Raw genomic sequence first — 24,524 nt, 5'->3', positions numbered from 1 at the left:
ATTTATAACTCAGACAAAACTAGAAGTTAGTAGAACTCGCCAAAAAAGAATCGAAAGCACAGTCAGAACTACATAAAACAACTATAAAAAACTTTCTGTTTGGAAAATAGCCTCTCTTAGATACTACCAGAGGTGTAACACGTTAGTTATTTCATTTCTAGTTGTTTAGTTTCTCTAGGTACGTTTTCTGCGATTTAACAATACCCCCCATATTCAGAAATGGCACCACCGCATGCACCAGAAACATGTGTGTCAAAGGTCAGAAGGTTTTGGCGCCATTTTGTTTGTGAGACGAATTTTTAGACCGGTCCGTTCACTCTGTAGTCCCGTTAGACCCTGACCAAGGAGGTTAAAACAGACCTTCTTGCTCTAACTCCATTCTTTCTTGTTTTGTTTTTTTGACATTTCCTTCTCTAGTCAGAGGAGGGTAGAGAGGACGAAAATGCGGTAGCAAAGCATGGACGCACGATTTTGCATGTTGTGCGCCAGAGGGGTATATATTTAACCTCCTTGATATAACGTTATAGAGTAGCGTTCAGCATAGTACAGTATATAGAATGCACCAGAGTGTCCATGCTTGAAAGAACTATGGAAGGACCAAAGAAGACCGTGAAGAAGTTGCGATTGGTCAAACGCGCACACGAAGGTAAGAAGAGACTGTTCTTTCCTGGTCACCCCTCCCTCTTCCAGTATCTCACTCTCAGTCTGTCACTCCTTAATTATGTCAGAATCCACGCAGAAATTGTCCCGTTGCCAGTTAATAGCGACAAATAAAGCTTTTTTTATCAAGGAGGTTATCCTTGGTTTTATGTCCATTTTTCATTGTCCTTTGGTGACCCCACGTTCAGTCACGTGACATAATATTCAGCCGCGGCTGGAAAATACGCGCGTTTCTTTGTGTGCGAGAAATCATTAAGACTCTTAACAATTTAAATCTGACATTTTCCCTCTAAATATCAACTTAAGATGTACTGCCTCGTTTTGAATTGTCAGACGCCTAGTAGAGCTAAGGGGCGATCGTCCTGCCGTATCCCTGCCGTGATCACGAACCAAGGCGAGGAAGCCCAACGTTTGTCCGAGGAGAGGAGGCGGCTGTGGCTGGCCGCCATCAACCGAGGCGAGCTCACGGAGAGCGCCTTGAAGCACGGCCGTGTCTGCGGGTCTCATTTCGTCTCGGGGAAGGCAGCGCCTCCGTGGAACAGGGCCAGCGTGGACTGGGTCCCTACACTGAACCTCAGGCACCAAACGATAAGCGTGGACGGAGAAAGGGCCCAGGAAAGGGCTTGGAGGCGGTTTGCAAAGCGGCGGAGGAAAGAAGCTCGTCATGATAACATCGAGGCGCAGAAAACCGAAGAAAAATCTTCAAGTAATAACAATATCTTAGTCTCAACATTGCTTTGTGACGAAACTATCGTGAGATTTTACTTATTTATAGAGCAGCAGGCTGTGAAAAACCTTGTTTTTTGTCTCACAAATTATGTCGCCATTTTGGATTTATTGGTCGCCATCTTGGATTTATACCCCCCACCAACATGGCAGCTGAGGTCTCATTTGCAAGGACACCATGATTTCAGTTCTTCCACTGAGAAAGGTTTTGCAATTGTATTGACAATGTTGTTTGAGACTGCCAAAGAAAAGATAATTGTTTCATTGAAGGCATCCTGTGCAATATTTTTTATGGAAAATTGGAAATATTCTGGATAATGAAGTATTTACTTACGTCATTGACATTTACGGCTACTCTCGTAACACAAGATATTTTTTTATTGAGCTCAGTGCAGTATCTGCATGTAAATGTGCATTGAATACCGATCATCTACCATAGCTAGTAGGGGGAGGAGGTCCCAGGCTAAGGCAGGCAGGCCTCCAGCCTGGCGCGGTATGACTCAACGGTGGGAGCCGTAACAACCGCGCCAGGCAGGGCGTTCCACTCGGGGATTGTGCGGGTGAAGAATGAATGTTTGTAAGATTCTGTCCGGGCGTTAAGTGGTTGAAATTTGAGCGTGTGGCTCCCCCGGGTGTGCCCCTGAGCTGGTTTCAGTAGAATATCTGTGTTAATATTGATGTAGTTATTGACTAGCTTATAGAAAAAGGTGAGGGGGGCGTTCCTCCTCCTTTCAGAGAGAAGGGGCCGCTGCAGGTCACTGAGTTAGCTAGGCTAGCTGACATGAGATCGAGCGGTCTTGGGTTCTGACTTCGATTCCTGTCTAGACATTGTGTCCTTTTGAAAGGCACTCACTCCATCCAGCTTTAAAATGGGTACCTGGCTTTGGTTGGGGAGGTAAAAGGCGGTGGAAGGAGAGGGATGGGGTCCTTCCAATGCCTTGCCCTAGACACAGCAGATAACAACCCACTTCCGCTACAGCCTAGGCTAGATGGGACTTTTTTCTTTTTTTCACAGTTTATTGAAAAATGAAAGTTGACGTCAAATGTTGTCCAAACCTTACCATGAGTATTTCGTCGACTGTGAATGATCATTTACATGATTGTGTCATCCTTCTAGGTGGAGTGAAGACGGGAGGTGATACCATGGTGCCGGGTACGTCCAAGCGTGCCTGTGTGTCGAACAGTTTACAGGGTGATGGCGAAGACTCATATGGAGCTGGTGACCATGGCGGTGAAGGGGTAAGTTGTCTCTGCAATATTCAACTTACAGAGGCCATATATTTATAGTCATTAAACATTATAAATTTCACAGACATTTATTGTTGTTTTTGTTTTGGAACATGATGAACCAAAAATTGATATGAGATATGTATTGTTATAACTTATATTGTCATGACTTGTGTGTCTTCCTGTGTGTGTGTACTTATGCATGTACAAATGTAATAATTATGTATTATGTGTGCTTGTGTGTATGTGTGTGTGTTCCTTTATGTATGTATGTGTGTGCTTGTGTGTATGCTCATGTATGTGTGTATGCATGTGTGTGTGTGTGTGTCGGTCGGTGTGTGTATATGTGTGTGTATGTGTGTATGCAGGGCATGCGTTATTGGTCTGAAAAAAAAAAGTGATAAAATTATGAGAAACTTTGGCATCCAGTTCCAAACTCTCGACCTCTAGTACGTCTAGATCCGTCTCGAAGCAGGGTCGGTTACTCCTATATCACACCTATAACTAATTTGTTCATTGATAATTGCTTTTATTGTTTATACAGGACAGCACTCCCCCAATGATGGGCGTCCTCGGCTTCTCCAAGAAGACGACCCTTGCCCTCCTGAACAGGATGTTCGCAGAAGAGCTGCTGTCAGAGCTGGAAAGAAGAAACATTGAGGTGAAGCTGGCGGGCGGAGACAGGCCCAGGGGGAGGGACGACCTGGAACACGTGCTGAGGGAGGTCATGACCAGAGAGTACGAAGAAGTAGAGGGGGGCAATGTTAATATGGACATGAGTAACACTAGCTCTACATCCCAGCATGGCCGTAGTAACACTAGCTCGTCATTGGAACACGAGGCGGGAAGTAGCGAAGTGCTCTCAAGACCACGTGATGACCAAGCCACCACACATGACATTCAAGAACCCTCAGTGAAAGGAACAGACATGGATGTCTCTGAGACTTCAAGTACCACTTCAGTACAGGTCAAGAAAGAGCCTGTTGAAGATGACTTTGAGTACTGTGTAGCAACATCTTCCCTCTCTTCAGACAGTGTTGCAAGTACGACAGAACCTTCAACAAGTCAAACCCAGAATCCAGCAGGCGTCAAAGGCGGGTCCCAACGAAGATCGCCAAGGCGTGCGCAGAAGTTGGCTGTAAGAATCAAGACGGAGCCTAGTGTGGAAGAAGAGACAGAAGATGAGCAACAGGACTTGAGGAGCGAGCACTGTCCTTCCTCCCCGGGACAACTGTCTCAAGAACTGGATCAGGTGGAGGTCTCCACAGAAGAAGAGGACACCAAGCCTTCAAGTGCAGAACCTGTGAAGGTAGGCTGACTCGCTGTGGTTATTTGTCTTAAAGTATACAGTTTGCCTTAAATTAAATTGGATGAGTTGTCAAAGGGAGCACTTAAATGATAATAGGCAGGCAATAAAAAAGATTAGGTATTGTTCGATGTCATCTTCCCTACATTTTACACCCAGTACATGCATGCGATTAAAATGGTTTTGAACTGCGCACGTGTGAGGCCAAAGGCAAATGTGCCTGTCTTGTAAACAATATTGTCTACATGTAGCTATAGAGCGTGCTTAGTTTTAGATGTCCAAAAGTGTTTTGTCTCAGGGAGGGACAGGGACCTTCAACTTTGACATTTTACCCACAATTAGAGCTGTGTACCTACACATATAAACAAATGTACCTTTACCTGAACTGCTTGTTCAAATAATAGTTCATTTTCAACAAGGACAATAGCATATTGGAACAGATAACAACAATATAAATGTTAAGTTGTGCTAGACATGTAAGCCTATAATGGCATCTACATGTATGATGTCCAGCACCCTCACAGCCAGTCAGCTGAGTAGGAGGAGGTGTTATTTTTATGTGAACAAAAAAAATGGAAATTTGACTCAGGCCTAGCTAAAGTTGCGCTGCACGATAACATAGTCAAGTCCTCAGTACACTGCCAGAGTGATTTCATGTTAATTTTATGTGACCATCCTTTAACCTTCCATCCCAGCCAGACTTGATTAGTACCAGTACACCAGCGTTCCAGTATCGCTGGTCTAGTACTTAATTGAATGTACCAGTGTACAAGAACACAGTTAACCCCCAATGCATCATACTGCAGACGCATAGGGGTGGTGCCCATCTCCATTTCTGTAGCCCTTGGGCCACACATTTGTGGAAGTCACTACAGCAGGGGGCTAGTTCACTGGTAGTGATGTGTGTTTAACTTCCATACTCTTTCCCAAATGCTACATGTAAGTGCTAAGCAGAGAGTATGTACCATTTTTAAAGTCTTTGGTATGACCCGGCCGGGAATCGAACTCACAACCTACGTATACCGTGTGCAAGGCAAACGCTCTACCCACTAGGCCATTGCACCGGTGTTTGATTGTTGATAGTAATGGGATAATTGCTATGTAATTTGCCCATTATCTGAGGTACATAGTACCTGAAGACCGATTTTACTCCGGAGAATTTTTGTTTCCATATTGAGTGGCAAATCAGCAAATCATCCCTTGCTTCACAAAGCAGACTGAAACTTGAAAGGAAGGCTTCATGGCGCACATTGTTTGCTCTCTCTGAATTTTTACAGTAGAATCCACTTATCTTGAGCTGTATAGTGAATATACTGTAAATGCAAGTTCGCGTAGTTTTTATTTCGCGCTAAGGTAAAAATGGAGTGTTCGCGGTGGATTTGAGTTTGCAGCAGCACTATAGTCACATGCTGCTACAGTATTGAACAAAAGCGTTTGCGGTGGCTTTAAGTTCGCGGTGAACGGTCGCCGCGAAAACCGCGAACATAAAACCACTGCAAACATTTCTGCATTTACAGTAGTGTTTATTTTGGTTCCACATAGAAAATGGGACTGACAAGAGCTGAAATTCAGAGAGCGTACAGGGAGAGGAAGAAGGCAAAAGAGGGCAAACTGTACAAGACAAAGGAGGTGAATCGTGTCAAGAAATACTACATGCCGGTGTCTTTGTTGAGTCCTGAAGCTAAGGAGAAAAGAAGGACACTAGCAAGAGAAAAGATGAGGAGATACAGCGAAAGGAAAAAAAAAGAACTAGTGGTCTAAATGGACTCTAACTTTAAGTTCAAGTTAAACAAGAGCAAACGAGGGATTTGGGCCCAGGAAGAAGATTAAAGTGCTACAGAGGAAGCTGGAAGAAGTGGAGATGGCTACGTGGAAACTATACAAGTCGTTTAGAACGAGTAACACTAACAGAGATAGGTTGCAAGGGTAAAGAATGACACCTTACATCAAGACTTCTGAAATAAGGAATGCTGGTCTAGCTTGGAAAGTCCCCGGTGCGTTGAGGAGAAAAACCTGGTTCTCAAATGTAGTCACGTTTATTTGGTATAAAGGAATCGTATACGTACCATACAAAAAAAAAAATGTACGTACCGTCAAGAAGATGTCAGACAGGAAACATGTTCTCAGAGAAGTGCTTGTGGGCAAGATTGTCAAGAAATACCACATGATCCGTACGCTCTCGCGCGAGAATGGAGTTGCTAGGAACTGGAGTTGCTAGGAACTGGAGTTGCTAGGAACTGACTGGATAATTTATGGAAAGAAAACAACAAGCTTTAGCTATAGTATTCCCTACTTGTAGTCTGAACGGGTTCTAAGAATGGGTGGGGTAATAATTCGTCATCTACACCTTTATGAGTTGAAAGTGTTTCGCCAGCTTAATGATTAAAGGAGCATTCCACTCAGTAAACGGGTATTATGATTCCTCAGAGAACATATTGTTATGCTTGAATCCAGTTTGTTTTATAAAATGTTCTATAAGTTGAAGTCTGAATGCAAGGTGCAACATTGTAATTTGTGGCGATCGAGGCATGAAAGCCCCGGAGGACCCTTTCAACAATGCCAGAGATACAGTGTAATGCGCGTTTTGTCTTTGGTGCACTTGTGAGGGATGGCTTACCAACATGGACAGGTTGGTACTGGTATAAATTACAATACTGTGATGTTTAGGACTACTTTTTGAGTAAGCTAAATGTGTGTGCACATGTTGTATCAGAAATGCCAGGCCAACGCTTTTTGATTATCATTTGTGGGTCATTCTGTAGTAATTTGTCCATGACTTGTATAAAAGTAGCCTTTTTAGAGGTCTTTTAAAAAGAGCCAAGATCTCTGTATTCCAAGACGTGGTGGACTTCAGACATTTTGTGGACATTCCCAAGTATGGGATAGAATCTCATCTGCTTTCGTTAGCTTATCGCGTCTACCGTTAGCGAGAAAGTGGGCTATGCAAGAGTTTTCATGGACACCAGAATTTGGTGAGCTACGTTCAACTCCTTACTAAAGCGCTAACATCTCAGTATTCCAAGATTTGATAGCCTTTGAACGTTTTGTGTACATTCCTGAATGTGTGATATATAGTCTCTTGTCTGATTTCGTTAGCTTATTACAGGTACAGTTGGTGCCTTATTTGTGCCATGCAAGCAGACACTACCATGAGTGACAAAAGTGTATGATATTAGCAGGGCTCGAAATTCATTGTTTGGATGATTGGTGCACTGATGCACCTAACCTATATATAAGATGTATAAGTACATAGAAAAATCTTGGGATGCACAACATAGAATAGCAAAATCTGATAGAAAACATTATAAACTATTGCCTCTTTTCTGAGAGTGACTTTGATTTATTCTATGGCTGGCCAAACAAGTAATATAAGAAATATTCTATGGAATTGGGGAAGGAGGCACTCAAGCTAACCGACATCTTTCGCACCGCAATCGTCCTTCAGTAAGACATCTGGAGCCGCATAGTTCACGTTTGGAACCTTTATTCAGCCATTTGCACAAATCGATTTCGCCGATGTGGCTTCTTCAGTGGCTAAGGCTTAAATGACACAAGTTCATGAAGTTCTCACTTAAATAACATCGAGTGCATATCGCCCTTGAAATAAGATACCATACAGGTCATTTTGCTCTGACCTCAGATGACCTTACATGACTTCACCTATTGTTCTAGAACAATTAAAACGTGTCACAGGTCTAATGTTTACACAATCGAGAGATGAGAGATGCGTCTTCTTCATAGTGTTGTCTTCCCCCTTCGCTGATTTCTTGCTCTGGCGTGTAGCTCTGGCGTCTCAGCTTCTTGTAGGGCTTGAAGATCACGTAGATGACGTTCTAGGACTGTTTCCTCTCGGTGTTGTGGTGGGCAGAGCCGTTGTTGTGGCGCACTTGGTGGTACTTCCGTGTCTTCCTTGTGCTCGACTTGGCGGCGGTGTTTTCTCCCAGGTTGCGTCTTGGTAGAAGGTGCTTCTTGCTTCTGTGTGCATTCCTTTGATGTACGGGATCTTTCTGGGTCCGGAGTTCCAGAAGATACTACAGCGAGTCCCATCCAATGAGAAATATACGTAGGAATTGGGGAAGGAGGCACTCAAGCTAACCGACATCTTTCGCACCGCAATCGTCCTTCAGTAAGACATCTGGAGCCGCATAGTTCACGTTTGGAACCTTTATTCAGCCATTTGCACAAATCGATTTCGCCGATGTGGCTTCTTCAGTGGCTAAGGCTTAAATGACACAAGTTCATGAAGTTCTCACTTAAATAACATCGAGTGCATATCGCCCTTGAAATAAGATACCATACAGGTCATTTTGCTCTGACCTCAGATGACCTTACATGACTTCACCTATTGTTCTAGAACAATTAAAACGTGTCACAGGTCTAATGTTTACACAATCGAGAGATGAGAGATGCGTCTTCTTCATAGTGTTGTCTTCCCCCTTCGCTGATTTCTTGCTCTGGCGTGTAGCTCTGGCGTCTCAGCTTCTTGTAGGGCTTGAAGATCACGTAGATGACGTTCTAGGACTGTTTCCTCTCGGTGTTGTGGTGGGCAGAGCCGTTGTTGTGGCGCACTTGGTGGTACTTCCGTGTCTTCCTTGTGCTCGACTTGGCGGCGGTGTTTTCTCCCAGGTTGCGTCTTGGTAGAAGGTGCTTCTTGCTTCTGTGTGCATTCCTTTGATGTACGGGATCTTTCTGGGTCCGGAGTTCCAGAAGATACTACAGCGAGTCCCATCCAATGAGAAATATACGTAGGAATTGGGGAAGGAGGCACTCAAGCTAACCGACATCTTTCGCACCGCAATCGTCCTTCAGTAAGACATCTGGAGCCGCATAGTTCACGTTTGGAACCTTTATTCAGCCATTTGCACAAATCGATTTCGCCGATGTGGCTTCTTCAGTGGCTAAGGCTTAAATGACACAAGTTCATGAAGTTCTCACTTAAATAACATCGAGTGCATATCGCCCTTGAAATAAGATACCATACAGGTCATTTTGCTCTGACCTCAGATGACCTTACATGACTTCACCTATTGTTCTAGAACAATTAAAACGTGTCACAGGTCTAATGTTTACACAATCGAGAGATGAGAGATGCGTCTTCTTCATAGTGTTGTCTTCCCCCTTCGCTGATTTCTTGCTCTGGCGTGTAGCTCTGGCGTCTCAGCTTCTTGTAGGGCTTGAAGATCACGTAGATGACGTTCTAGGACTGTTTCCTCTCGGTGTTGTGGTGGGCAGAGCCGTTGTTGTGGCGCACTTGGTGGTACTTCCGTGTCTTCCTTGTGCTCGACTTGGCGGCGGTGTTTTCTCCCAGGTTGCGTCTTGGTAGAAGGTGCTTCTTGCTTCTGTGTGCATTCCTTTGATGTACGGGATCTTTCTGGGTCCGGAGTTCCAGAAGATACTACAGCGAGTCCCATCCAATGAGAAATATACGTAGGAATTGGGGAAGGAGGCACTCAAGCTAACCGACATCTTTCGCACCGCAATCGTCCTTCAGTAAGACATCTGGAGCCGCATAGTTCACGTTTGGAACCTTTATTCAGCCATTTGCACAAATCGATTTCGCCGATGTGGCTTCTTCAGTGGCTAAGGCTTAAATGACACAAGTTCATGAAGTTCTCACTTAAATAACATCGAGTGCATATCGCCCTTGAAATAAGATACCATACAGGTCATTTTGCTCTGACCTCAGATGACCTTACATGACTTCACCTATTGTTCTAGAACAATTAAAACGTGTCACAGGTCTAATGTTTACACAATCGAGAGATGAGAGATGCGTCTTCTTCATAGTGTTGTCTTCCCCCTTCGCTGATTTCTTGCTCTGGCGTGTAGCTCTGGCGTCTCAGCTTCTTGTAGGGCTTGAAGATCACGTAGATGACGTTCTAGGACTGTTTCCTCTCGGTGTTGTGGTGGGCAGAGCCGTTGTTGTGGCGCACTTGGTGGTACTTCCGTGTCTTCCTTGTGCTCGACTTGGCGGCGGTGTTTTCTCCCAGGTTGCGTCTTGGTAGAAGGTGCTTCTTGCTTCTGTGTGCATTCCTTTGATGTACGGGATCTTTCTGGGTCCGGAGTTCCAGAAGATACTACAGCGAGTCCCATCCAATGAGAAATATACGTAGGAATTGGGGAAGGAGGCACTCAAGCTAACCGACATCTTTCGCACCGCAATCGTCCTTCAGTAAGACATCTGGAGCCGCATAGTTCACGTTTGGAACCTTTATTCAGCCATTTGCACAAATCGATTTCGCCGATGTGGCTTCTTCAGTGGCTAAGGCTTAAATGACACAAGTTCATGAAGTTCTCACTTAAATAACATCGAGTGCATATCGCCCTTGAAATAAGATACCATACAGGTCATTTTGCTCTGACCTCAGATGACCTTACATGACTTCACCTATTGTTCTAGAACAATTAAAACGTGTCACAGGTCTAATGTTTACACAATCGAGAGATGAGAGATGCGTCTTCTTCATAGTGTTGTCTTCCCCCTTCGCTGATTTCTTGCTCTGGCGTGTAGCTCTGGCGTCTCAGCTTCTTGTAGGGCTTGAAGATCACGTAGATGACGTTCTAGGACTGTTTCCTCTCGGTGTTGTGGTGGGCAGAGCCGTTGTTGTGGCGCACTTGGTGGTACTTCCGTGTCTTCCTTGTGCTCGACTTGGCGGCGGTGTTTTCTCCCAGGTTGCGTCTTGGTAGAAGGTGCTTCTTGCTTCTGTGTGCATTCCTTTGATGTACGGGATCTTTCTGGGTCCGGAGTTCCAGAAGATACTACAGCGAGTCCCATCCAATGAGAAATATACGTAGGAATTGGGGAAGGAGGCACTCAAGCTAACCGACATCTTTCGCACCGCAATCGTCCTTCAGTAAGACATCTGGAGCCGCATAGTTCACGTTTGGAACCTTTATTCAGCCATTTGCACAAATCGATTTCGCCGATGTGGCTTCTTCAGTGGCTAAGGCTTAAATGACACAAGTTCATGAAGTTCTCACTTAAATAACATCGAGTGCATATCGCCCTTGAAATAAGATACCATACAGGTCATTTTGCTCTGACCTCAGATGACCTTACATGACTTCACCTATTGTTCTAGAACAATTAAAACGTGTCACAGGTCTAATGTTTACACAATCGAGAGATGAGAGATGCGTCTTCTTCATAGTGTTGTCTTCCCCCTTCGCTGATTTCTTGCTCTGGCGTGTAGCTCTGGCGTCTCAGCTTCTTGTAGGGCTTGAAGATCACGTAGATGACGTTCTAGGACTGTTTCCTCTCGGTGTTGTGGTGGGCAGAGCCGTTGTTGTGGCGCACTTGGTGGTACTTCCGTGTCTTCCTTGTGCTCGACTTGGCGGCGGTGTTTTCTCCCAGGTTGCGTCTTGGTAGAAGGTGCTTCTTGCTTCTGTGTGCATTCCTTTGATGTACGGGATCTTTCTGGGTCCGGAGTTCCAGAAGATACTACAGCGAGTCCCATCCAATGAGAAATATACGTAGGAATTGGGGAAGGAGGCACTCAAGCTAACCGACATCTTTCGCACCGCAATCGTCCTTCAGTAAGACATCTGGAGCCGCATAGTTCACGTTTGGAACCTTTATTCAGCCATTTGCACAAATCGATTTCGCCGATGTGGCTTCTTCAGTGGCTAAGGCTTAAATGACACAAGTTCATGAAGTTCTCAAGTGTGTAAAAGGCTGAATAAAGCGTTCCAAACGTGAACCATGCGGCTCCAGATGTCTTACTGAAGGACGATTGTGGTGCGAAAGATGTCGGTTAGCTTGAGTGCCTCCTTCCCCAATTCCCATAAGAAATATTCTATGTTCTTGGACATGTAAATGTCAAGAATATGCTGTATACTAGTGTACGATCGTACGTCTACATAAAATCCTTTCACAAATATCTATGTGCACCAGTGCACTTAGAGTCACAGCTCCAATATAGGGTGCAGAAAGGTGCACATGCACCCGGTATTTTGAGCCCTGTTGTTAGTGATATATTCTTTTTCAGTCTGCCCATCAGATGTTAACCTGGCCCAAAAGAACTAAACGCCATACCTGGACTAGAGAAGAAACAAGGGCACTTGTTAAGTTCTTGTCTCTGCCTTGGGAGGAATGGGACCCAACACAGTCCACTCGATGGCCGCAAGTGAGTGAAGGGCACCCTCTCTGGAGCAGGGCTGCTCAGTTTGTGAAGAAAAATGCAAGATCATCATATCTACGGACCGGTAAATTATTGATTATGTCAGATTATGACCTTGTACTGTATTCAACCCACCTAAAATTTCCATCCCTTATGTACACAATGTATAAGAACTCGGTATGGCATTAGCCAGGGAATATGTACGTTCTGTGTGCCCCCATTTATTTTGGTTTGCACACATGTTCTTCATACAGCCCTTCAATTATTTTCTGTGTCCATATATCTAGGGTAGTTGAATTTATTCACCACTGGTATGTGTAACTTGATGAGTAAAAGATTGTATTTACAAGGTTTTTTAATACATGTACTATATTTGTCACTTAACATGTGCATCTGATGTTTACTCGTGAATCTTGCTTTAGGTACTTCAATACGCACTCAAGTTGTCAATCACCTGAGGACATCATACCCTATTAGTGCTGGAGGAAGACGTGCAGCAGAAAATGTAATGGTGCCATTTTTGTATAGCAGTTGGGCTGATTATAGACCTTCAATTTTTGCTTTTGTCCCTGTCATTATGGAAACAGTACTTTCTGTTATTGCTGATATGCACAAAGCAAACAGAATTTCTGCATTTTTCTATATATTTCAATCTCAGGTTATGGAAATTTCTGACCTAGAAAGCCACACTGGTCCCAGAACTGTTCCGGATGACAGCTCATGTCCAGTTTGCAGGGAGAGTTTGAGCCCTGTGTCAACTCAGGGATCTGTGGATGCAGGACCACAAACAGAAGAAAAGTTCTTCAAGCCACATTTGCCAGAGCCCGAAAAGATGCCATTCACAGAACCCTGAAGGATGTCAACCCAAGTGCTCAAAAGGATGCCACCCCCAGAACCCCAAGGAATATCAACCCCAATCAAATCAACCAGTACATTTACTCTTCAATCAGATTACTCAGTGACACCATCATCAACATGGTCTACACCTGTAGATAAGGGGGATCAGTCATACTAACTATAGAGTCAGAATCAGCATCTAGCACAACCTCTATCTGACGCTAAGAGTGAAACTGAGGAGACACTGGAAGGACAGAGATTTATTGTATTTTGTGAGAAGATAAGAGAACTGTTCCATTGCACAGTACCGATAGGCTGTGTACCTAAATAAAAATTCAGGTACAGGTATGGTACAGGTACAGCAGTTTAGGTACAGGTTCGGACCTGTACATGTACCTAAACAAGTTTGGTCAATTATCTGTAAGTTATACATAGAGCCAACTGCCTTTTATATTGGTAAATTGTCATCTTTGTATAAGGATTTATGTTGAATGTCAAAAGAAGTCTATTTGCAGGTTTTCTTCATTTTGTTAAAATTGTCATCTCTGTCAAGCGATTTACCTACCTTTGGTCTAAGAATGACAATACTTTTAAAGCTAGCCTGTAAACTGGCGGCATGCTGACAGTTGTAAGCTTCTGGGAGAAACAAAAGTGTATATAAATTGCAATGTTACATGATATTTTTTTCTTGTATCAAGATTAATACAAGTACTCTGTTCAAGGACAAGGATGTTGACAATGTCTTTATTATATAAGATTTATTTATCAACATAATATTTTCGTTTTCCTTACTACACATTTGTTTGAATATGTGCACAATATCTGGACATTTTTTTTAAATCAGATCTCGGTATTGCACTTACAGGCCCCCTCCCATACTGTGTAACATTTTCTAACTTGAAGTGAAAAGGAAGATTTGTGTGTTGCAGTAAATTCAGAAATATTTGCGGTGGTTTAATGTTCGCGGTTTTCGCGGCGACCGTTTCACCATGAACTTAAAACCACTGCGAACATTTTTGTCCAATACTATAACAATATGTGACTATAGCGTTGCCGCAAACTTAAAACCACCCCAAACACTCCATTTTCGCCTTAGCGCGAAATAAAAACGACACAAACTTAAATACACTTACAGTAGTTTGTGTTGGTGTCTGCTCATAGTTATTTTAATACATTAGAGTGACAGGAAAATGATGTCACAGCACACTGCCAGGAAGTGGAGGTCAAACAATGATCAAATTCTTTCCCAAGTGAGGCTGGTTTCCACACGTTTGGGACATAGAATTCACACTGACGGAAGTTAGGTCAGAAGTTCTTCAAAAGGAGTTAGAAAGTGCTGAGTGCCATATAAGAGTATAATCCCTTAGAAAGGGCTGAGTGCTCCTTTCATACACACCATGAGCCCCTAAGTATGGCCTATATCATGTGAGCTGTGTGGACATTGTCCACTGATAGGTCATTGTCACCCATAGAGGCTGAATTTTGCCACAAAGTAAGTAAATCTAATGGACCCCTCCAAGCGATGGTGATTAAAATCTCTTTTCCAAACTAAGACTACACATTCTTGGTCCCCTGGATTTTTGCAGGAAGTTTTTGAAGCAGGCAGGCAAAATGAAATTATGAAAGATGATAGGCAGAGTGCTGCCACAGGGACCACCACCCCAGGCAAGACCATGGCTGGCAGGACCACTGCTGGCCGTACCACAACTGAAGGGACCACCACTGGCATTACCACTAGTACTGTTAACAACAACACCAGCCCACCCCCTGACATCCACCCCCCTGACATCCACCCACCTAACACCAACATTGTCTCGCCTTGCAACGTCCCCCAACTCCTCAACACCAGACCACCCCTCAACAGCATGGCGTCACAGTTTAACACTAATGCAATACCATCTTCCACTGCCTGCAATGAGATTTGCCATGTTTGTGGCAAAGAGCTTCGCAGTGGTGAGTTGGCATTCCATCTGTCCCAGTGTCATCCCCCGTTGCCTGCCACTGGCAATACCACTAGTACTGTTAACAACAACTACGGCTCACCCCTCAACAACATGGCGTCACTGTTTAACACTAATGCAATGCCAGCCTCCACTGCCTTCAATGAAATATGCCATATTTGTGGCATACAGCTTCGCAGTGGTGAGTTAGCATTTCATCTGTCCCAGTCTCATCCCCCATTGCCTGAGAACGTCTATAACTCAACTGACCATACTGATTTTTCATACCAAGCTCCACCTGGCAATAACACGAGGCAAGCTGAGGTGAGTATCTATGCCTGCTTGACCACTTCTAGAGTAAATGTTTGACTCTATGGATAGTATAGAGTCCATGGCAAATAGCAGTCACTCAAGCAACTGGATATGATTTTGGAAGCTGTTAGATGTTTCAAGTAGCATCCACTACTTTTCGTCAGTGTCAACTGTTTCCAAAATCATGTCCATTTACTTGTCAATGAGTAACTGCTAGTTGGCGTATCTTATTACCCAGATGTCTTACCTTCGTCAATGTATATATGGGGCTTATGTTTTTGTTTTGTGTAAGCTTGGGTTGTTGTGTGTCCGTAGTTATTTGAATGCACTGTCAGATCTAGAGTGACAGGAAGTGAGAGGGAAAATGACTACATTAGTTCAAAGGTCAGAGTTGCAGGAAGTACATGTCAGAGGTAATAGAACTATTTGTTAATCAGACTTGACAATCCAGGCCATGAGGTCAATGGAAAACCTAATCAAATGTAAAATTATGCATTTTGCAGATCAACTGGATATACCCAACACGAGTCCTGCCGGTATGTTATATGATGTCATTAACTATATGCCTAAAATACATGTACTGAAATTTGAGTATTATAATTGCACTTTATCAGCTTGATTATAAGAAGGTCCACAGTAAACAAGCCAATATGCATGAACACGTAACGTACAAGAATTTTCCAATAGGCTGTGAGAATGTCCTTAAACTTAGTTTACAATATGCAACTCCATCTTCATATATATGCATGTATATACGTGTAAAAACCCATCCATATTTGATTTTTTTATTACTTTGAAGAGACATGTATACATTTTGTCTGTTATTCTACATTTCTGTTTTGTGAATGTCTATTGTCTATTTCATCACATTTCAATATCTGATATTTTCTAAGCTGCCGGCTAGACAGACCCCGGTACCCCTGGGAGGACCGGAGCATGGGGTGCTAACCTACCAGTACATCCTGACCCAGGCAAAGAACAGGGCCAAGTCCCCTGGACAGTTCTTTAAAGAACTGATGGGGATTTACTTCACAGAAGAAGAGCTGTTGAGGGGGAACCTTAAAGGAGGCGGGGCCAACGAGGCGCTGAACCCTGCTATCATTGGCGCTATTCTTGGTAAGTATATCTTGCACGAGATTTACTCCATGTACAGAGTCTATGTGTTTGTTTAGTGTTAGTATTTACATGTATTTGAACACACTGTCAGCAGAGTAACAGGAAGTCCACGAGTAAGAAGATGACTGCAAAAGTCAGACTAATGTCAAGAGCCAGGAAGTACTTGTCAGAGGTGATAGAACTACAAAATGTAATTGTTAATCAGACTTGACAGTCCAGAGGCTACTAATTCACAGAGAGGTATTGTTTTAGAGCTGTGTTTTGTCAGTCATGTATTTTCCATTATGCTTGTCAAGTTCAGAGTCAAGGGACTGCAATTGACCACATGTAACATTAATCAAAAAGTTATTTGCATAATCAGGTAATTATAATCAAACAGACATCAGTTCCCTAGAAAGCTTTGAAAAGCAAAATGACTTCCTGGTTAAATAAATAAACAAACTGATAAACTGACATACAAGAAATGCACAACAAACAAATGGAGCTGTGAGATATTTGATTTCTTGTTCTAAAAGTCTTATGCCATACAGAACCTTAAGACATTTGACCATTCCCTTTACAGAAGAGACCAGGAGACAGTACGGTGATGTGAGGTTGAGGTTGGCCACGGTTGTGAATGAGAAGTGTTGCAGGGTACGGTCATCCCACAAGAGACGCAAGAAGAAGTCATCAGTTGCCTTACAAGATGCCACCTACATGCAGCTGTAGGTCAACCAAGTTTTACAGGAATGTCTCAAATTGTTTTGAGAGCTTCATGTATGTCATACCTGGGCCGTGATACTGTTGGATACCAGTTTCCTGGACATGTTCTGTATTCTCTATTCACTGTTCGGTATCTCATGAGCTTCTACTTTGTATCACAATGCCTTCTCTTGAACAATTCCAATGCGCTTTTTGCATGTGCTGAGTTCACCACTGTCAAAATAAAGTATGGATACCGGATTCGAAGGTTGGCATTGATATATAATGTTTTGTCCAAGGGAATCAAATTTTCTATACTTCATGTGCATTTAGCATGGAAAAGTGTGTTCTCTCAGATGGGTATGATCCAAAGAATACGAATGGTGTATTCCACATCACTCTCCCAGACTCCTCAGGCTTTTGGGTGTCAGGTGCTGCAACCGGCAGTTGGTCTAGAATGTCGGGTGAAACGGAATACTCCTTGTAGTATTTTTAGTGTTAGAAGGCAGTCTTTATGCAGTGTAGCCTTTTTAGTTGTAGCACTTTTTTCTGGTGTGAGACCAAAAATTTGCTTCCTACATTACATTTATGTTGATTGTTTTACTTAACATGTTCGATTCTGTAGCTTTACAATACTGTTTGTTGGAAAACGATTAGAAAATCAGAATTAAGTTTGAAATGTTTCTTAACTATTGAAATTATGTGATTATTACTTTTCTTGAATTACGACACTAACACTAACAGGTTGCAATTTTTAATAAAGATAAAGATTGACTTGGAATTGACTCTATAGTCACATTAACTATTGTACCAGACAATCATTGGACAGTCATGTATGACTAAATGTACTGTATTAAATCTTATGAAAACTTCAAGTTGGTTTGTGTGTTTGTTTGTTTGTTTGTTTAAAGTGTTATACCTTTGACAACAAACATAGCCTGCTCCTTTTCCCCCTCAGTTTGTTCTGAAACCCTTACTGCATGTGAAAGTCCATGTACTGTATACCAAGGTTAAATGGAGCCACATAAACATAAAATGTTGGAAGATTATAGTATAGAGGGCAATCACATATTCTTTTGTATACATGTAAATGTTTATTTCCTGATGTAGTTTAGCACTGCCACGATACATGTATGAGTATCAACAAATTATTTTTGTAGTCTAGAGTTGATAAATGAATATCAAAACCCTCCTAGAATTGGTCTTTACAATTCATTCAGGAATGTTGTCTGTAGACTGTACAATGCTTTGGCAACACATAGATACCATAATTAGACCCATGCATAATGGTAAGAGGCCTGCTGTCCTTCATTTTTGCTGGGCTCTCAAATCATAGTCGAAATTTTGCAAGGATCCTTCAGAGAAAGAGGTGAGGTTCTGTACAAACATGTATCATTTCAGTTGCGCCCAACGAGACCACTTTGGGACCGATAAAATCCTGTCGTTGACAGGTGGTCACTATAGACAGGCTTCTAAGGGACCAACAAAAAGTGGTCACATTGACCCGTGGTCCTTATGTAGAAGTGGTCACCAGTACAGGAATGACTGTATTTGCGTTGTGCACTGTACTGTATGATGTGCATATGCATTAAATAATTACTATTTTCCAGAAGCTTACTGAAATCAATGAAGCTATGGAAGTCTAACTTCAAGATCTTTACACTGATTTTATGTTAGTGTTGTCCCTTTGATAACCTGGTATAATTTCACATTAAGGTCTTAGAAATACTTCGATCAGTTGATTTCAATACAACCTCAGATGAGACGTACTGAATATCACTTTGTCGTAGGTTTTGAAAGTTTATCTCTCTTTTCGCATTGTTGACAAACACTTACTTGAGTGTCTTCATCATACTGGTAGACGAACCAATACTTATAACTAAACCAAATGGATATTTTGATACCTATTTAAAGATGATTGTTTTGTTTTCAAATTTAGGAAACCTTGACTGGCTCCAATGGTGGAAAGATGTTTCCATGTCCTGGTATACAATACGAACATTACAAGGCCATTTCGACGCACCTCTATTACTTCCCTAAGAACGGCATGCACGACGTGTCCTCTGGTCATCACACCGTCTTCTCCAAGCACTGTCTGAAATGGTTCAAAGTCGGGGCGAATTCTACCCTTCCGGAAAAATACGGCAGGGGGCTCTGCTGCAAGTGCAAGCAATTCATCAGGGGGGTCAAGCAGAGCGACAAAAGGAACGCAAAACTTTCTGAAGAAGAATGGCGCAGGAAACTTTATATGTCACGAATGCTTGATGAGAGGTCCAAGGAACGTCTTGAAAGCTACGACGGAGAAGAAGGTGATGACCAACACGAAGAGCAGACTGGTGGGATAGATGGAGATGGAAGGAGGGAAGCAGGGATGGACGATACTGGTATTTAAGGATAGGACGCTGACCCAGCGTGAAAACCAAAGTAAGAATGATTAAGGCAGAATTTTTAGCAAAAGCACAAATTATTAAGACAACAGCTGTCGGACTGTTACCTAGAATTGCTAGCTTAAAGATTGTATGATTCTATAGATGCGATGGATTGATTCGGCCACAATTTGGGTGTAAATGAAACTTTGTTTACAATTTTTTTTCATTTGCTTTTACAGGTGAAAACAGGTCTCTCAGGACAAGAACATCACCCCACTCCACTTCACTTGAAACGATATCCACGGATGTAATGAGGACTTGTTTAAAGTAACATGCTGGTTTGGGTTTAACTGCTACCATACCATACCAAAACAACACTGTGCTGCGCCTAACATGTAAATCTGTGACATATGAGAGAGCTGCATTCGAACACATCTCTACAAAGCATAGGAAACCAAAAAAAAAAACTGTATGGAAAGATTGTGAAGTTATGGGAAGACGTTAGATAATGAACAAGATTCCGGACTGCAAAGAAATGTGCATACCTTCATAACCCTAGAATAACTTGAATCGCTATTATTGTCGGCATTCTGACATGCAATGCAGTGTCAGTAATATAATGAAGTCGCATCAGATACAAATCTACTGCAAACTTTATAGATCTTCAAAATAACGAAGATATCTCATAAGCATCAACTGTGGAGCCAGACATGCTTATATTGATATTGAAATATGGCTATAGACTCACTGTATTAGGACAGTCGTGTAGGTCGATACATATTATACATGTCACAGTCGTTTTGTTTCCTTGTAGATCTCATAAATCCATTTCGTAAATGCCCTTGTGATGTCATGATAGAAATATACTATCAGATTTATGAGGTTTTGGTCACGTGTAAATCATATATAAAATAAAGTTGAAACTTTCAAACATTTACGTTAAGTACATATGGTGACTGGTAGTGAGCCCAGATGCCATAGGTGTATATGTTCTGTACCATGACCTATGACTTAAAACTATCAAACAAGATCTGATACGGCAACCGTATGTATAAATTGAAAGTGCATTTAAAGGCGTGGTGCTTTATATTTATCGTTAACTGTTGTGAACTACATTATATTTATCTGTCGTTGTCATCTGTGGTAGATATCAACTTACGTTACTTTTTCATATGGTGCATTGTTTGCAGTGGGTAGGAACATGTGAAAGAAGATGACGTGCTTCTTGGACAACGTTGTGTTTACCAATGTCAAGTTCTTTACTTTGGTACTGCTCGTAGTCACGGCAAGTTGTCTCATTATTTATAGTATATCTTTTCAGACGCAATGTATCAGTCTCTTGCCCTGACTATAAGTAGCGTTATTCACAGTCAATAAATGCAAATGCAACCGTCTGTTGGCGTGTCATGGTTGTAGTTTCTGGGTTCTAGTATTTGAAAGTCGTTATATTATCTGTCATGCCTCGATAGCCATGCACGCTAGAACTTAGAAGGAAAGTAAGATAGCCTGTCATGGCACCATTAAGCAACGCTCTTTCACACCCGTCGAACACAAAGCACGAGTTTCTTAGCTAATCTGCCAAGGCATTGCTGAGCGATGTTTTTTTCTCGGGGCGTCTGCTTGCAGCTAGCTGTGCAAAGGTGTTAGATATGATCGGTCATTCAGTTTTATAAAACCAGCTTCGCCTGTGCCGCATGCCTGCAATGTTGCTGTATATGCATAGGGGCATTGATGATAATGACTGAACGTATAACATATAAATGGGCGATATGACAATGTAGAACAGCGTTGTGTTTCAAATCCTTTTAAAGCCTCGTGGGAGAAAAGTGGTACAAATTTGTTCTTCCATGTATCGCGAAAATGATCCTTGGCATTTAGATAGTCACAAATAAACAAATTAAACAATCATGTGGCAATGAATTGAAATCACATTTCCCAAATCGTAGGTCTTTCAAATGCGTCAAAGTTCTCTCTCAGTTGTACTAAAACCACTTTGCTTCAATTTTCAGAACAAAGTAAAGACCAGACGTAGACACAAATACAAGACGTGGGACCAGGATACAATGGAAGAACTGATGAAAGACATAACTAAAAACAAGCTGTCAATGTTTGCGGCTGCAAAGAAATACGGTGTACCTCGGCAAACAGTACGTAGCAAATTGACAGGCAGGACTGCTGTAGACGCGACGATTGGGAGGCCCCGCATCCTTTCCCAGGTGGAGGAAGACAGCATTCTCTACTACATGAAGTACCGTGCTGTGCGCGGGTTCCCCACCAGCAGGAAGACAGTTCTAGCGTTGGCTCTTACAGTCCATTTGCGATACTGTGCAGAAAACGGAAGGGCCCCTAAGATTGACCCCCAGAAGGGATTTGCGCGTAAATGGTGGATGGGGTTTAGAAAACGCCACAGCACAATGATCGCACAGATAGATTCTCTGTACAAAGTGAGCAGAAAATCTGCAGATAAAATGAAGCATTTCACTGATATGCTGACGGCCACCATGGCGAAGGAAGACCTAACAGGTCAGCCGCATCGCATTTACAATGCAGATGAAGTTGGCTTTGACCTTGACCCCGAGATGGAGCCGTTGACGTTTGCCAAGATGAACGTTCCAGGTGCTGTCATCAGGAAGGGCAGTCACGATCACAAGTTATCCTGCCTTGAGTGCGTCGCCGCCGATGGCGCGGTTATCCCACCTTTGATCACCTCCTCTAAGTCCTTACCTCCCACGGATGACAGTTCGGAAGGTCCCGACAATGCACTATACGCGGCCACACCTTCAGGATTGGTTGAGGGGGACGTGTTCTTGCGGTGGCTGCAGGAACGTTTTCTCCCGTTCTGTTCGCCAGTACGACCTGTTCTGATATTAATGGATCCAGGAACCACTCACGTAACCCCCGAAGTCATAGATTTTGCTTCAAAGAACGACATCATCTTCATGGGTCTATCATTTCGCACCAGTCTTATCAGTCATCCTCTAGATGTACCCTTCGATCGAATGAAGAAAAAGTTCGATCGCCTGGTTGAACCCGACTCCGTCATCACAAAGGCATCCTTCTGCAAGATCTACGCCAAAGGTAGAGAAAGCGTTCTTTCTAAGGCTGTGATCAAGAAAGCCTTTAGGAAAGCCGGGGTATATCCTGCCTCTGTCTCTAATGCCATCAAAAGAAGCGATGATCTTGATGAAGAAGAAGAGGACCGCTACCAGGCTTTACTTCCGGAAGAGCGGGAAATAATGGCACACGCTAAAGAACTTGAGGATGAAGAGTTCAACTGCCACAAAGGACTATCCCATAGTGCGACCCCAGAGGCATTCTCATGGGTAATTGAATATGATATTCATACCGAATGTTGAGTTCTATTTTTTGGCGTCTTAACGAACTTATATGTTAAGATGTAAAGATATCTACACAGCAAATGTTAAACAATGAGGAATCAAAATACACTCTCCTTCCTACCTTCTTTGCAGACCAACAGTGATGAAGAGGAGACAACCCAACCGCTCCAAGATGATGCTGAGGGCCCATCATGGATGCCCGGCTTCTTTACAGAGTCAAATGAGGTCTGTATTACCAAACACATCATACACGCCGCTCTTATGCTCCCATTCCGATCCGTAAAACTTCTGAAACAAAAATCTTTCTTAGGATGTTTGGAGTTTCTTTTTTCACAACTAGTTATCCTCATCTGCTGATGTTTCGGTGTCTGTCAGACATCTTCAGAGCTTCTGACTGGTGTACCACCGTGTTTGGGATTGTGTTCTCACCGCAAAAGCGCCACCTTCATCGGCTTCTTATAGCGGCGAGAAGCAGTACTCCAGTCAGAAGCGCTGTTCATGTTCTACCAACCTGATAGAACTATTTTCGGAAACATCTTTCTTGTTCTTATCCTCAGGACTGATGGCAACAAAGCGTCCTCCCACCAGTGATTGGGCTGACCTCAGGACACTGCACTAAGAAGTCTTCCTAAGTGAACAGTGGTGCCAGTGAAATTGCACAAGCTTGTCGTACCACAGGGTTAAAGATAATGGGTACTAATCATACTCTCGGCCTGTTGAAGCCTTTTCTTCCAATTCGTCTCAGTCAAGATTCCATGAGCATTGCGTTATACATTGCTAAGGTTCAATTCAGTTTGTTTATGTTGACCGCATTTTATGCAAATTCTGATGTTATACAGTTCAAATCCTTCGGCATGCACATGTTGTTACATGGACAGTGTTGCCCAACCAGGGAATGTCTAATGTTACACTGGGAGAGAATACAATCAATAACGTAAACGCAAACAATGGCAACGTAATACACATGTGAACACATACTTTCAGTAACTTAATGCAGAAAATGCGTAGTACATGATCATAACGTAAAGCCTTGTCGATCTACCTACCTGATCCGATTTGATCGAATGAATGGAATTCCCCATTTCTCTCCATTGTGACCTCCCACATGATTTGTCATTGTGTAAGCTAAGCTAAGTGTGAAGGGGGCCCTACGGGCTTGCAGCTGGTATGTGTCACGTACGGCCAGCGCAGCGTTCCGCTCAAGGCGTACTCTCCAAGCAGAGGAGTGGGTCCGACAGGATTTTGACGTGTTTTTAGGCGTTTTTTGTCGGTTCTACTTTGTCATTTGACAAAGTAGAAAGCCCTACAAAAACGCCTAAAAACACGTCAAAAACCTGCCGGACCCACTCCTCTGCTTGGAGAGTACTCAAGGCGGACGTTTGAAAGACGTTGCATAGACACCAAGGCTTGACTTTGAAATGGGAGCTTCAAATAGCGGTGTTTCTGATTTCATGCAAGCAGATACAAGTGTTGTCGTTGTACGTGAACACGGTACAACGTGATAAAGGTTACCGTTGTATTTCGAGTGTTTAACTTAAGTTTATATATCATACCGACTGAGTTTTAGTCTTGCTCGTGGTTTGGCACGCCTCGCCTGTAAACAACTTTGACAATATGCCAGGGGTGCAAGGTAACTTATTGGTATACTACATGTATGTTGTCTGACGCGTATTTGCATACTAAGTTGTCACTGATTGTATTGCTTGAGGTTGTCAGTGCATTTACCTAGGGAGTCACTGCAAGTGTTTACGTTGCCATTGCTTGTGTTTACGTTGTTAATGAATGTGTTTTCGTCGTCAGCGTTCTTTTCAATACATTAAACCTTCAATGATTACCTTCTACTGTTATAGTCTCCTTTAGTCATTGTCCACGGCGTACATAAGACTCTTTCT

The 24,524-nt window shown here is 42.8% G+C and overlaps 2 protein-coding genes and 1 long non-coding RNA gene across 5 annotated transcripts in view; 2 read left to right on the top strand and 1 right to left on the bottom strand.

Annotated features, from left to right (window-relative positions):
- LOC136434602 (calmodulin-4-like) overlaps positions 1–24,524 on the bottom strand; it is a 129,095-nt gene that overhangs the window by 4,120 nt on the left and 100,451 nt on the right. The window lies entirely within an intron of this gene.
- On the top strand, positions 519–24,466 carry LOC136434594 (uncharacterized). 3 transcript variants are annotated; one of them, XM_066427486.1, is made up of 7 exons: positions 881–1,366; positions 2,504–2,625; positions 3,158–3,922; positions 14,463–15,140; positions 15,632–15,664; positions 16,022–16,244; positions 16,807–17,800. In XM_066427486.1, the coding sequence occupies exons 1-7, from the start codon at positions 967–969 to the stop codon at positions 16,950–16,952; spliced, it is 2,367 nt and encodes a 788-aa protein (XP_066283583.1). In that variant the 5' UTR covers positions 881–966; the 3' UTR covers positions 16,953–17,800. The 3 variants fall into 3 exon arrangements, with proteins under 3 accessions (XP_066283582.1, XP_066283583.1, XP_066283581.1); XM_066427485.1 differs by lacking the exons at positions 881–1,366; positions 14,463–15,140; positions 15,632–15,664; positions 16,022–16,244; positions 16,807–17,800 and adding exons at positions 519–646; positions 21,304–22,617; positions 22,765–22,857; positions 23,190–24,466; XM_066427484.1 differs by lacking the exons at positions 14,463–15,140; positions 15,632–15,664; positions 16,022–16,244; positions 16,807–17,800 and adding exons at positions 21,304–22,617; positions 22,765–22,857; positions 23,190–24,466 and having other exon boundaries at positions 882–1,366.
- Positions 11,710–14,454, top strand: LOC136434603 (uncharacterized). The gene is made up of 3 exons (XR_010755770.1): positions 11,710–12,124; positions 12,462–12,544; positions 12,698–14,454. It is a non-coding gene; the product is annotated as an uncharacterized lncRNA (long non-coding RNA).

The sequence above is a fragment of the Branchiostoma lanceolatum genome, chromosome 5 (genome assembly GCF_035083965.1).
Source record: "Branchiostoma lanceolatum isolate klBraLanc5 chromosome 5, klBraLanc5.hap2, whole genome shotgun sequence".
NCBI lineage: Eukaryota > Metazoa > Chordata > Leptocardii > Amphioxiformes > Branchiostomatidae > Branchiostoma > Branchiostoma lanceolatum.
This window is presented reverse-complemented; position numbering and strand designations above follow the sequence as displayed.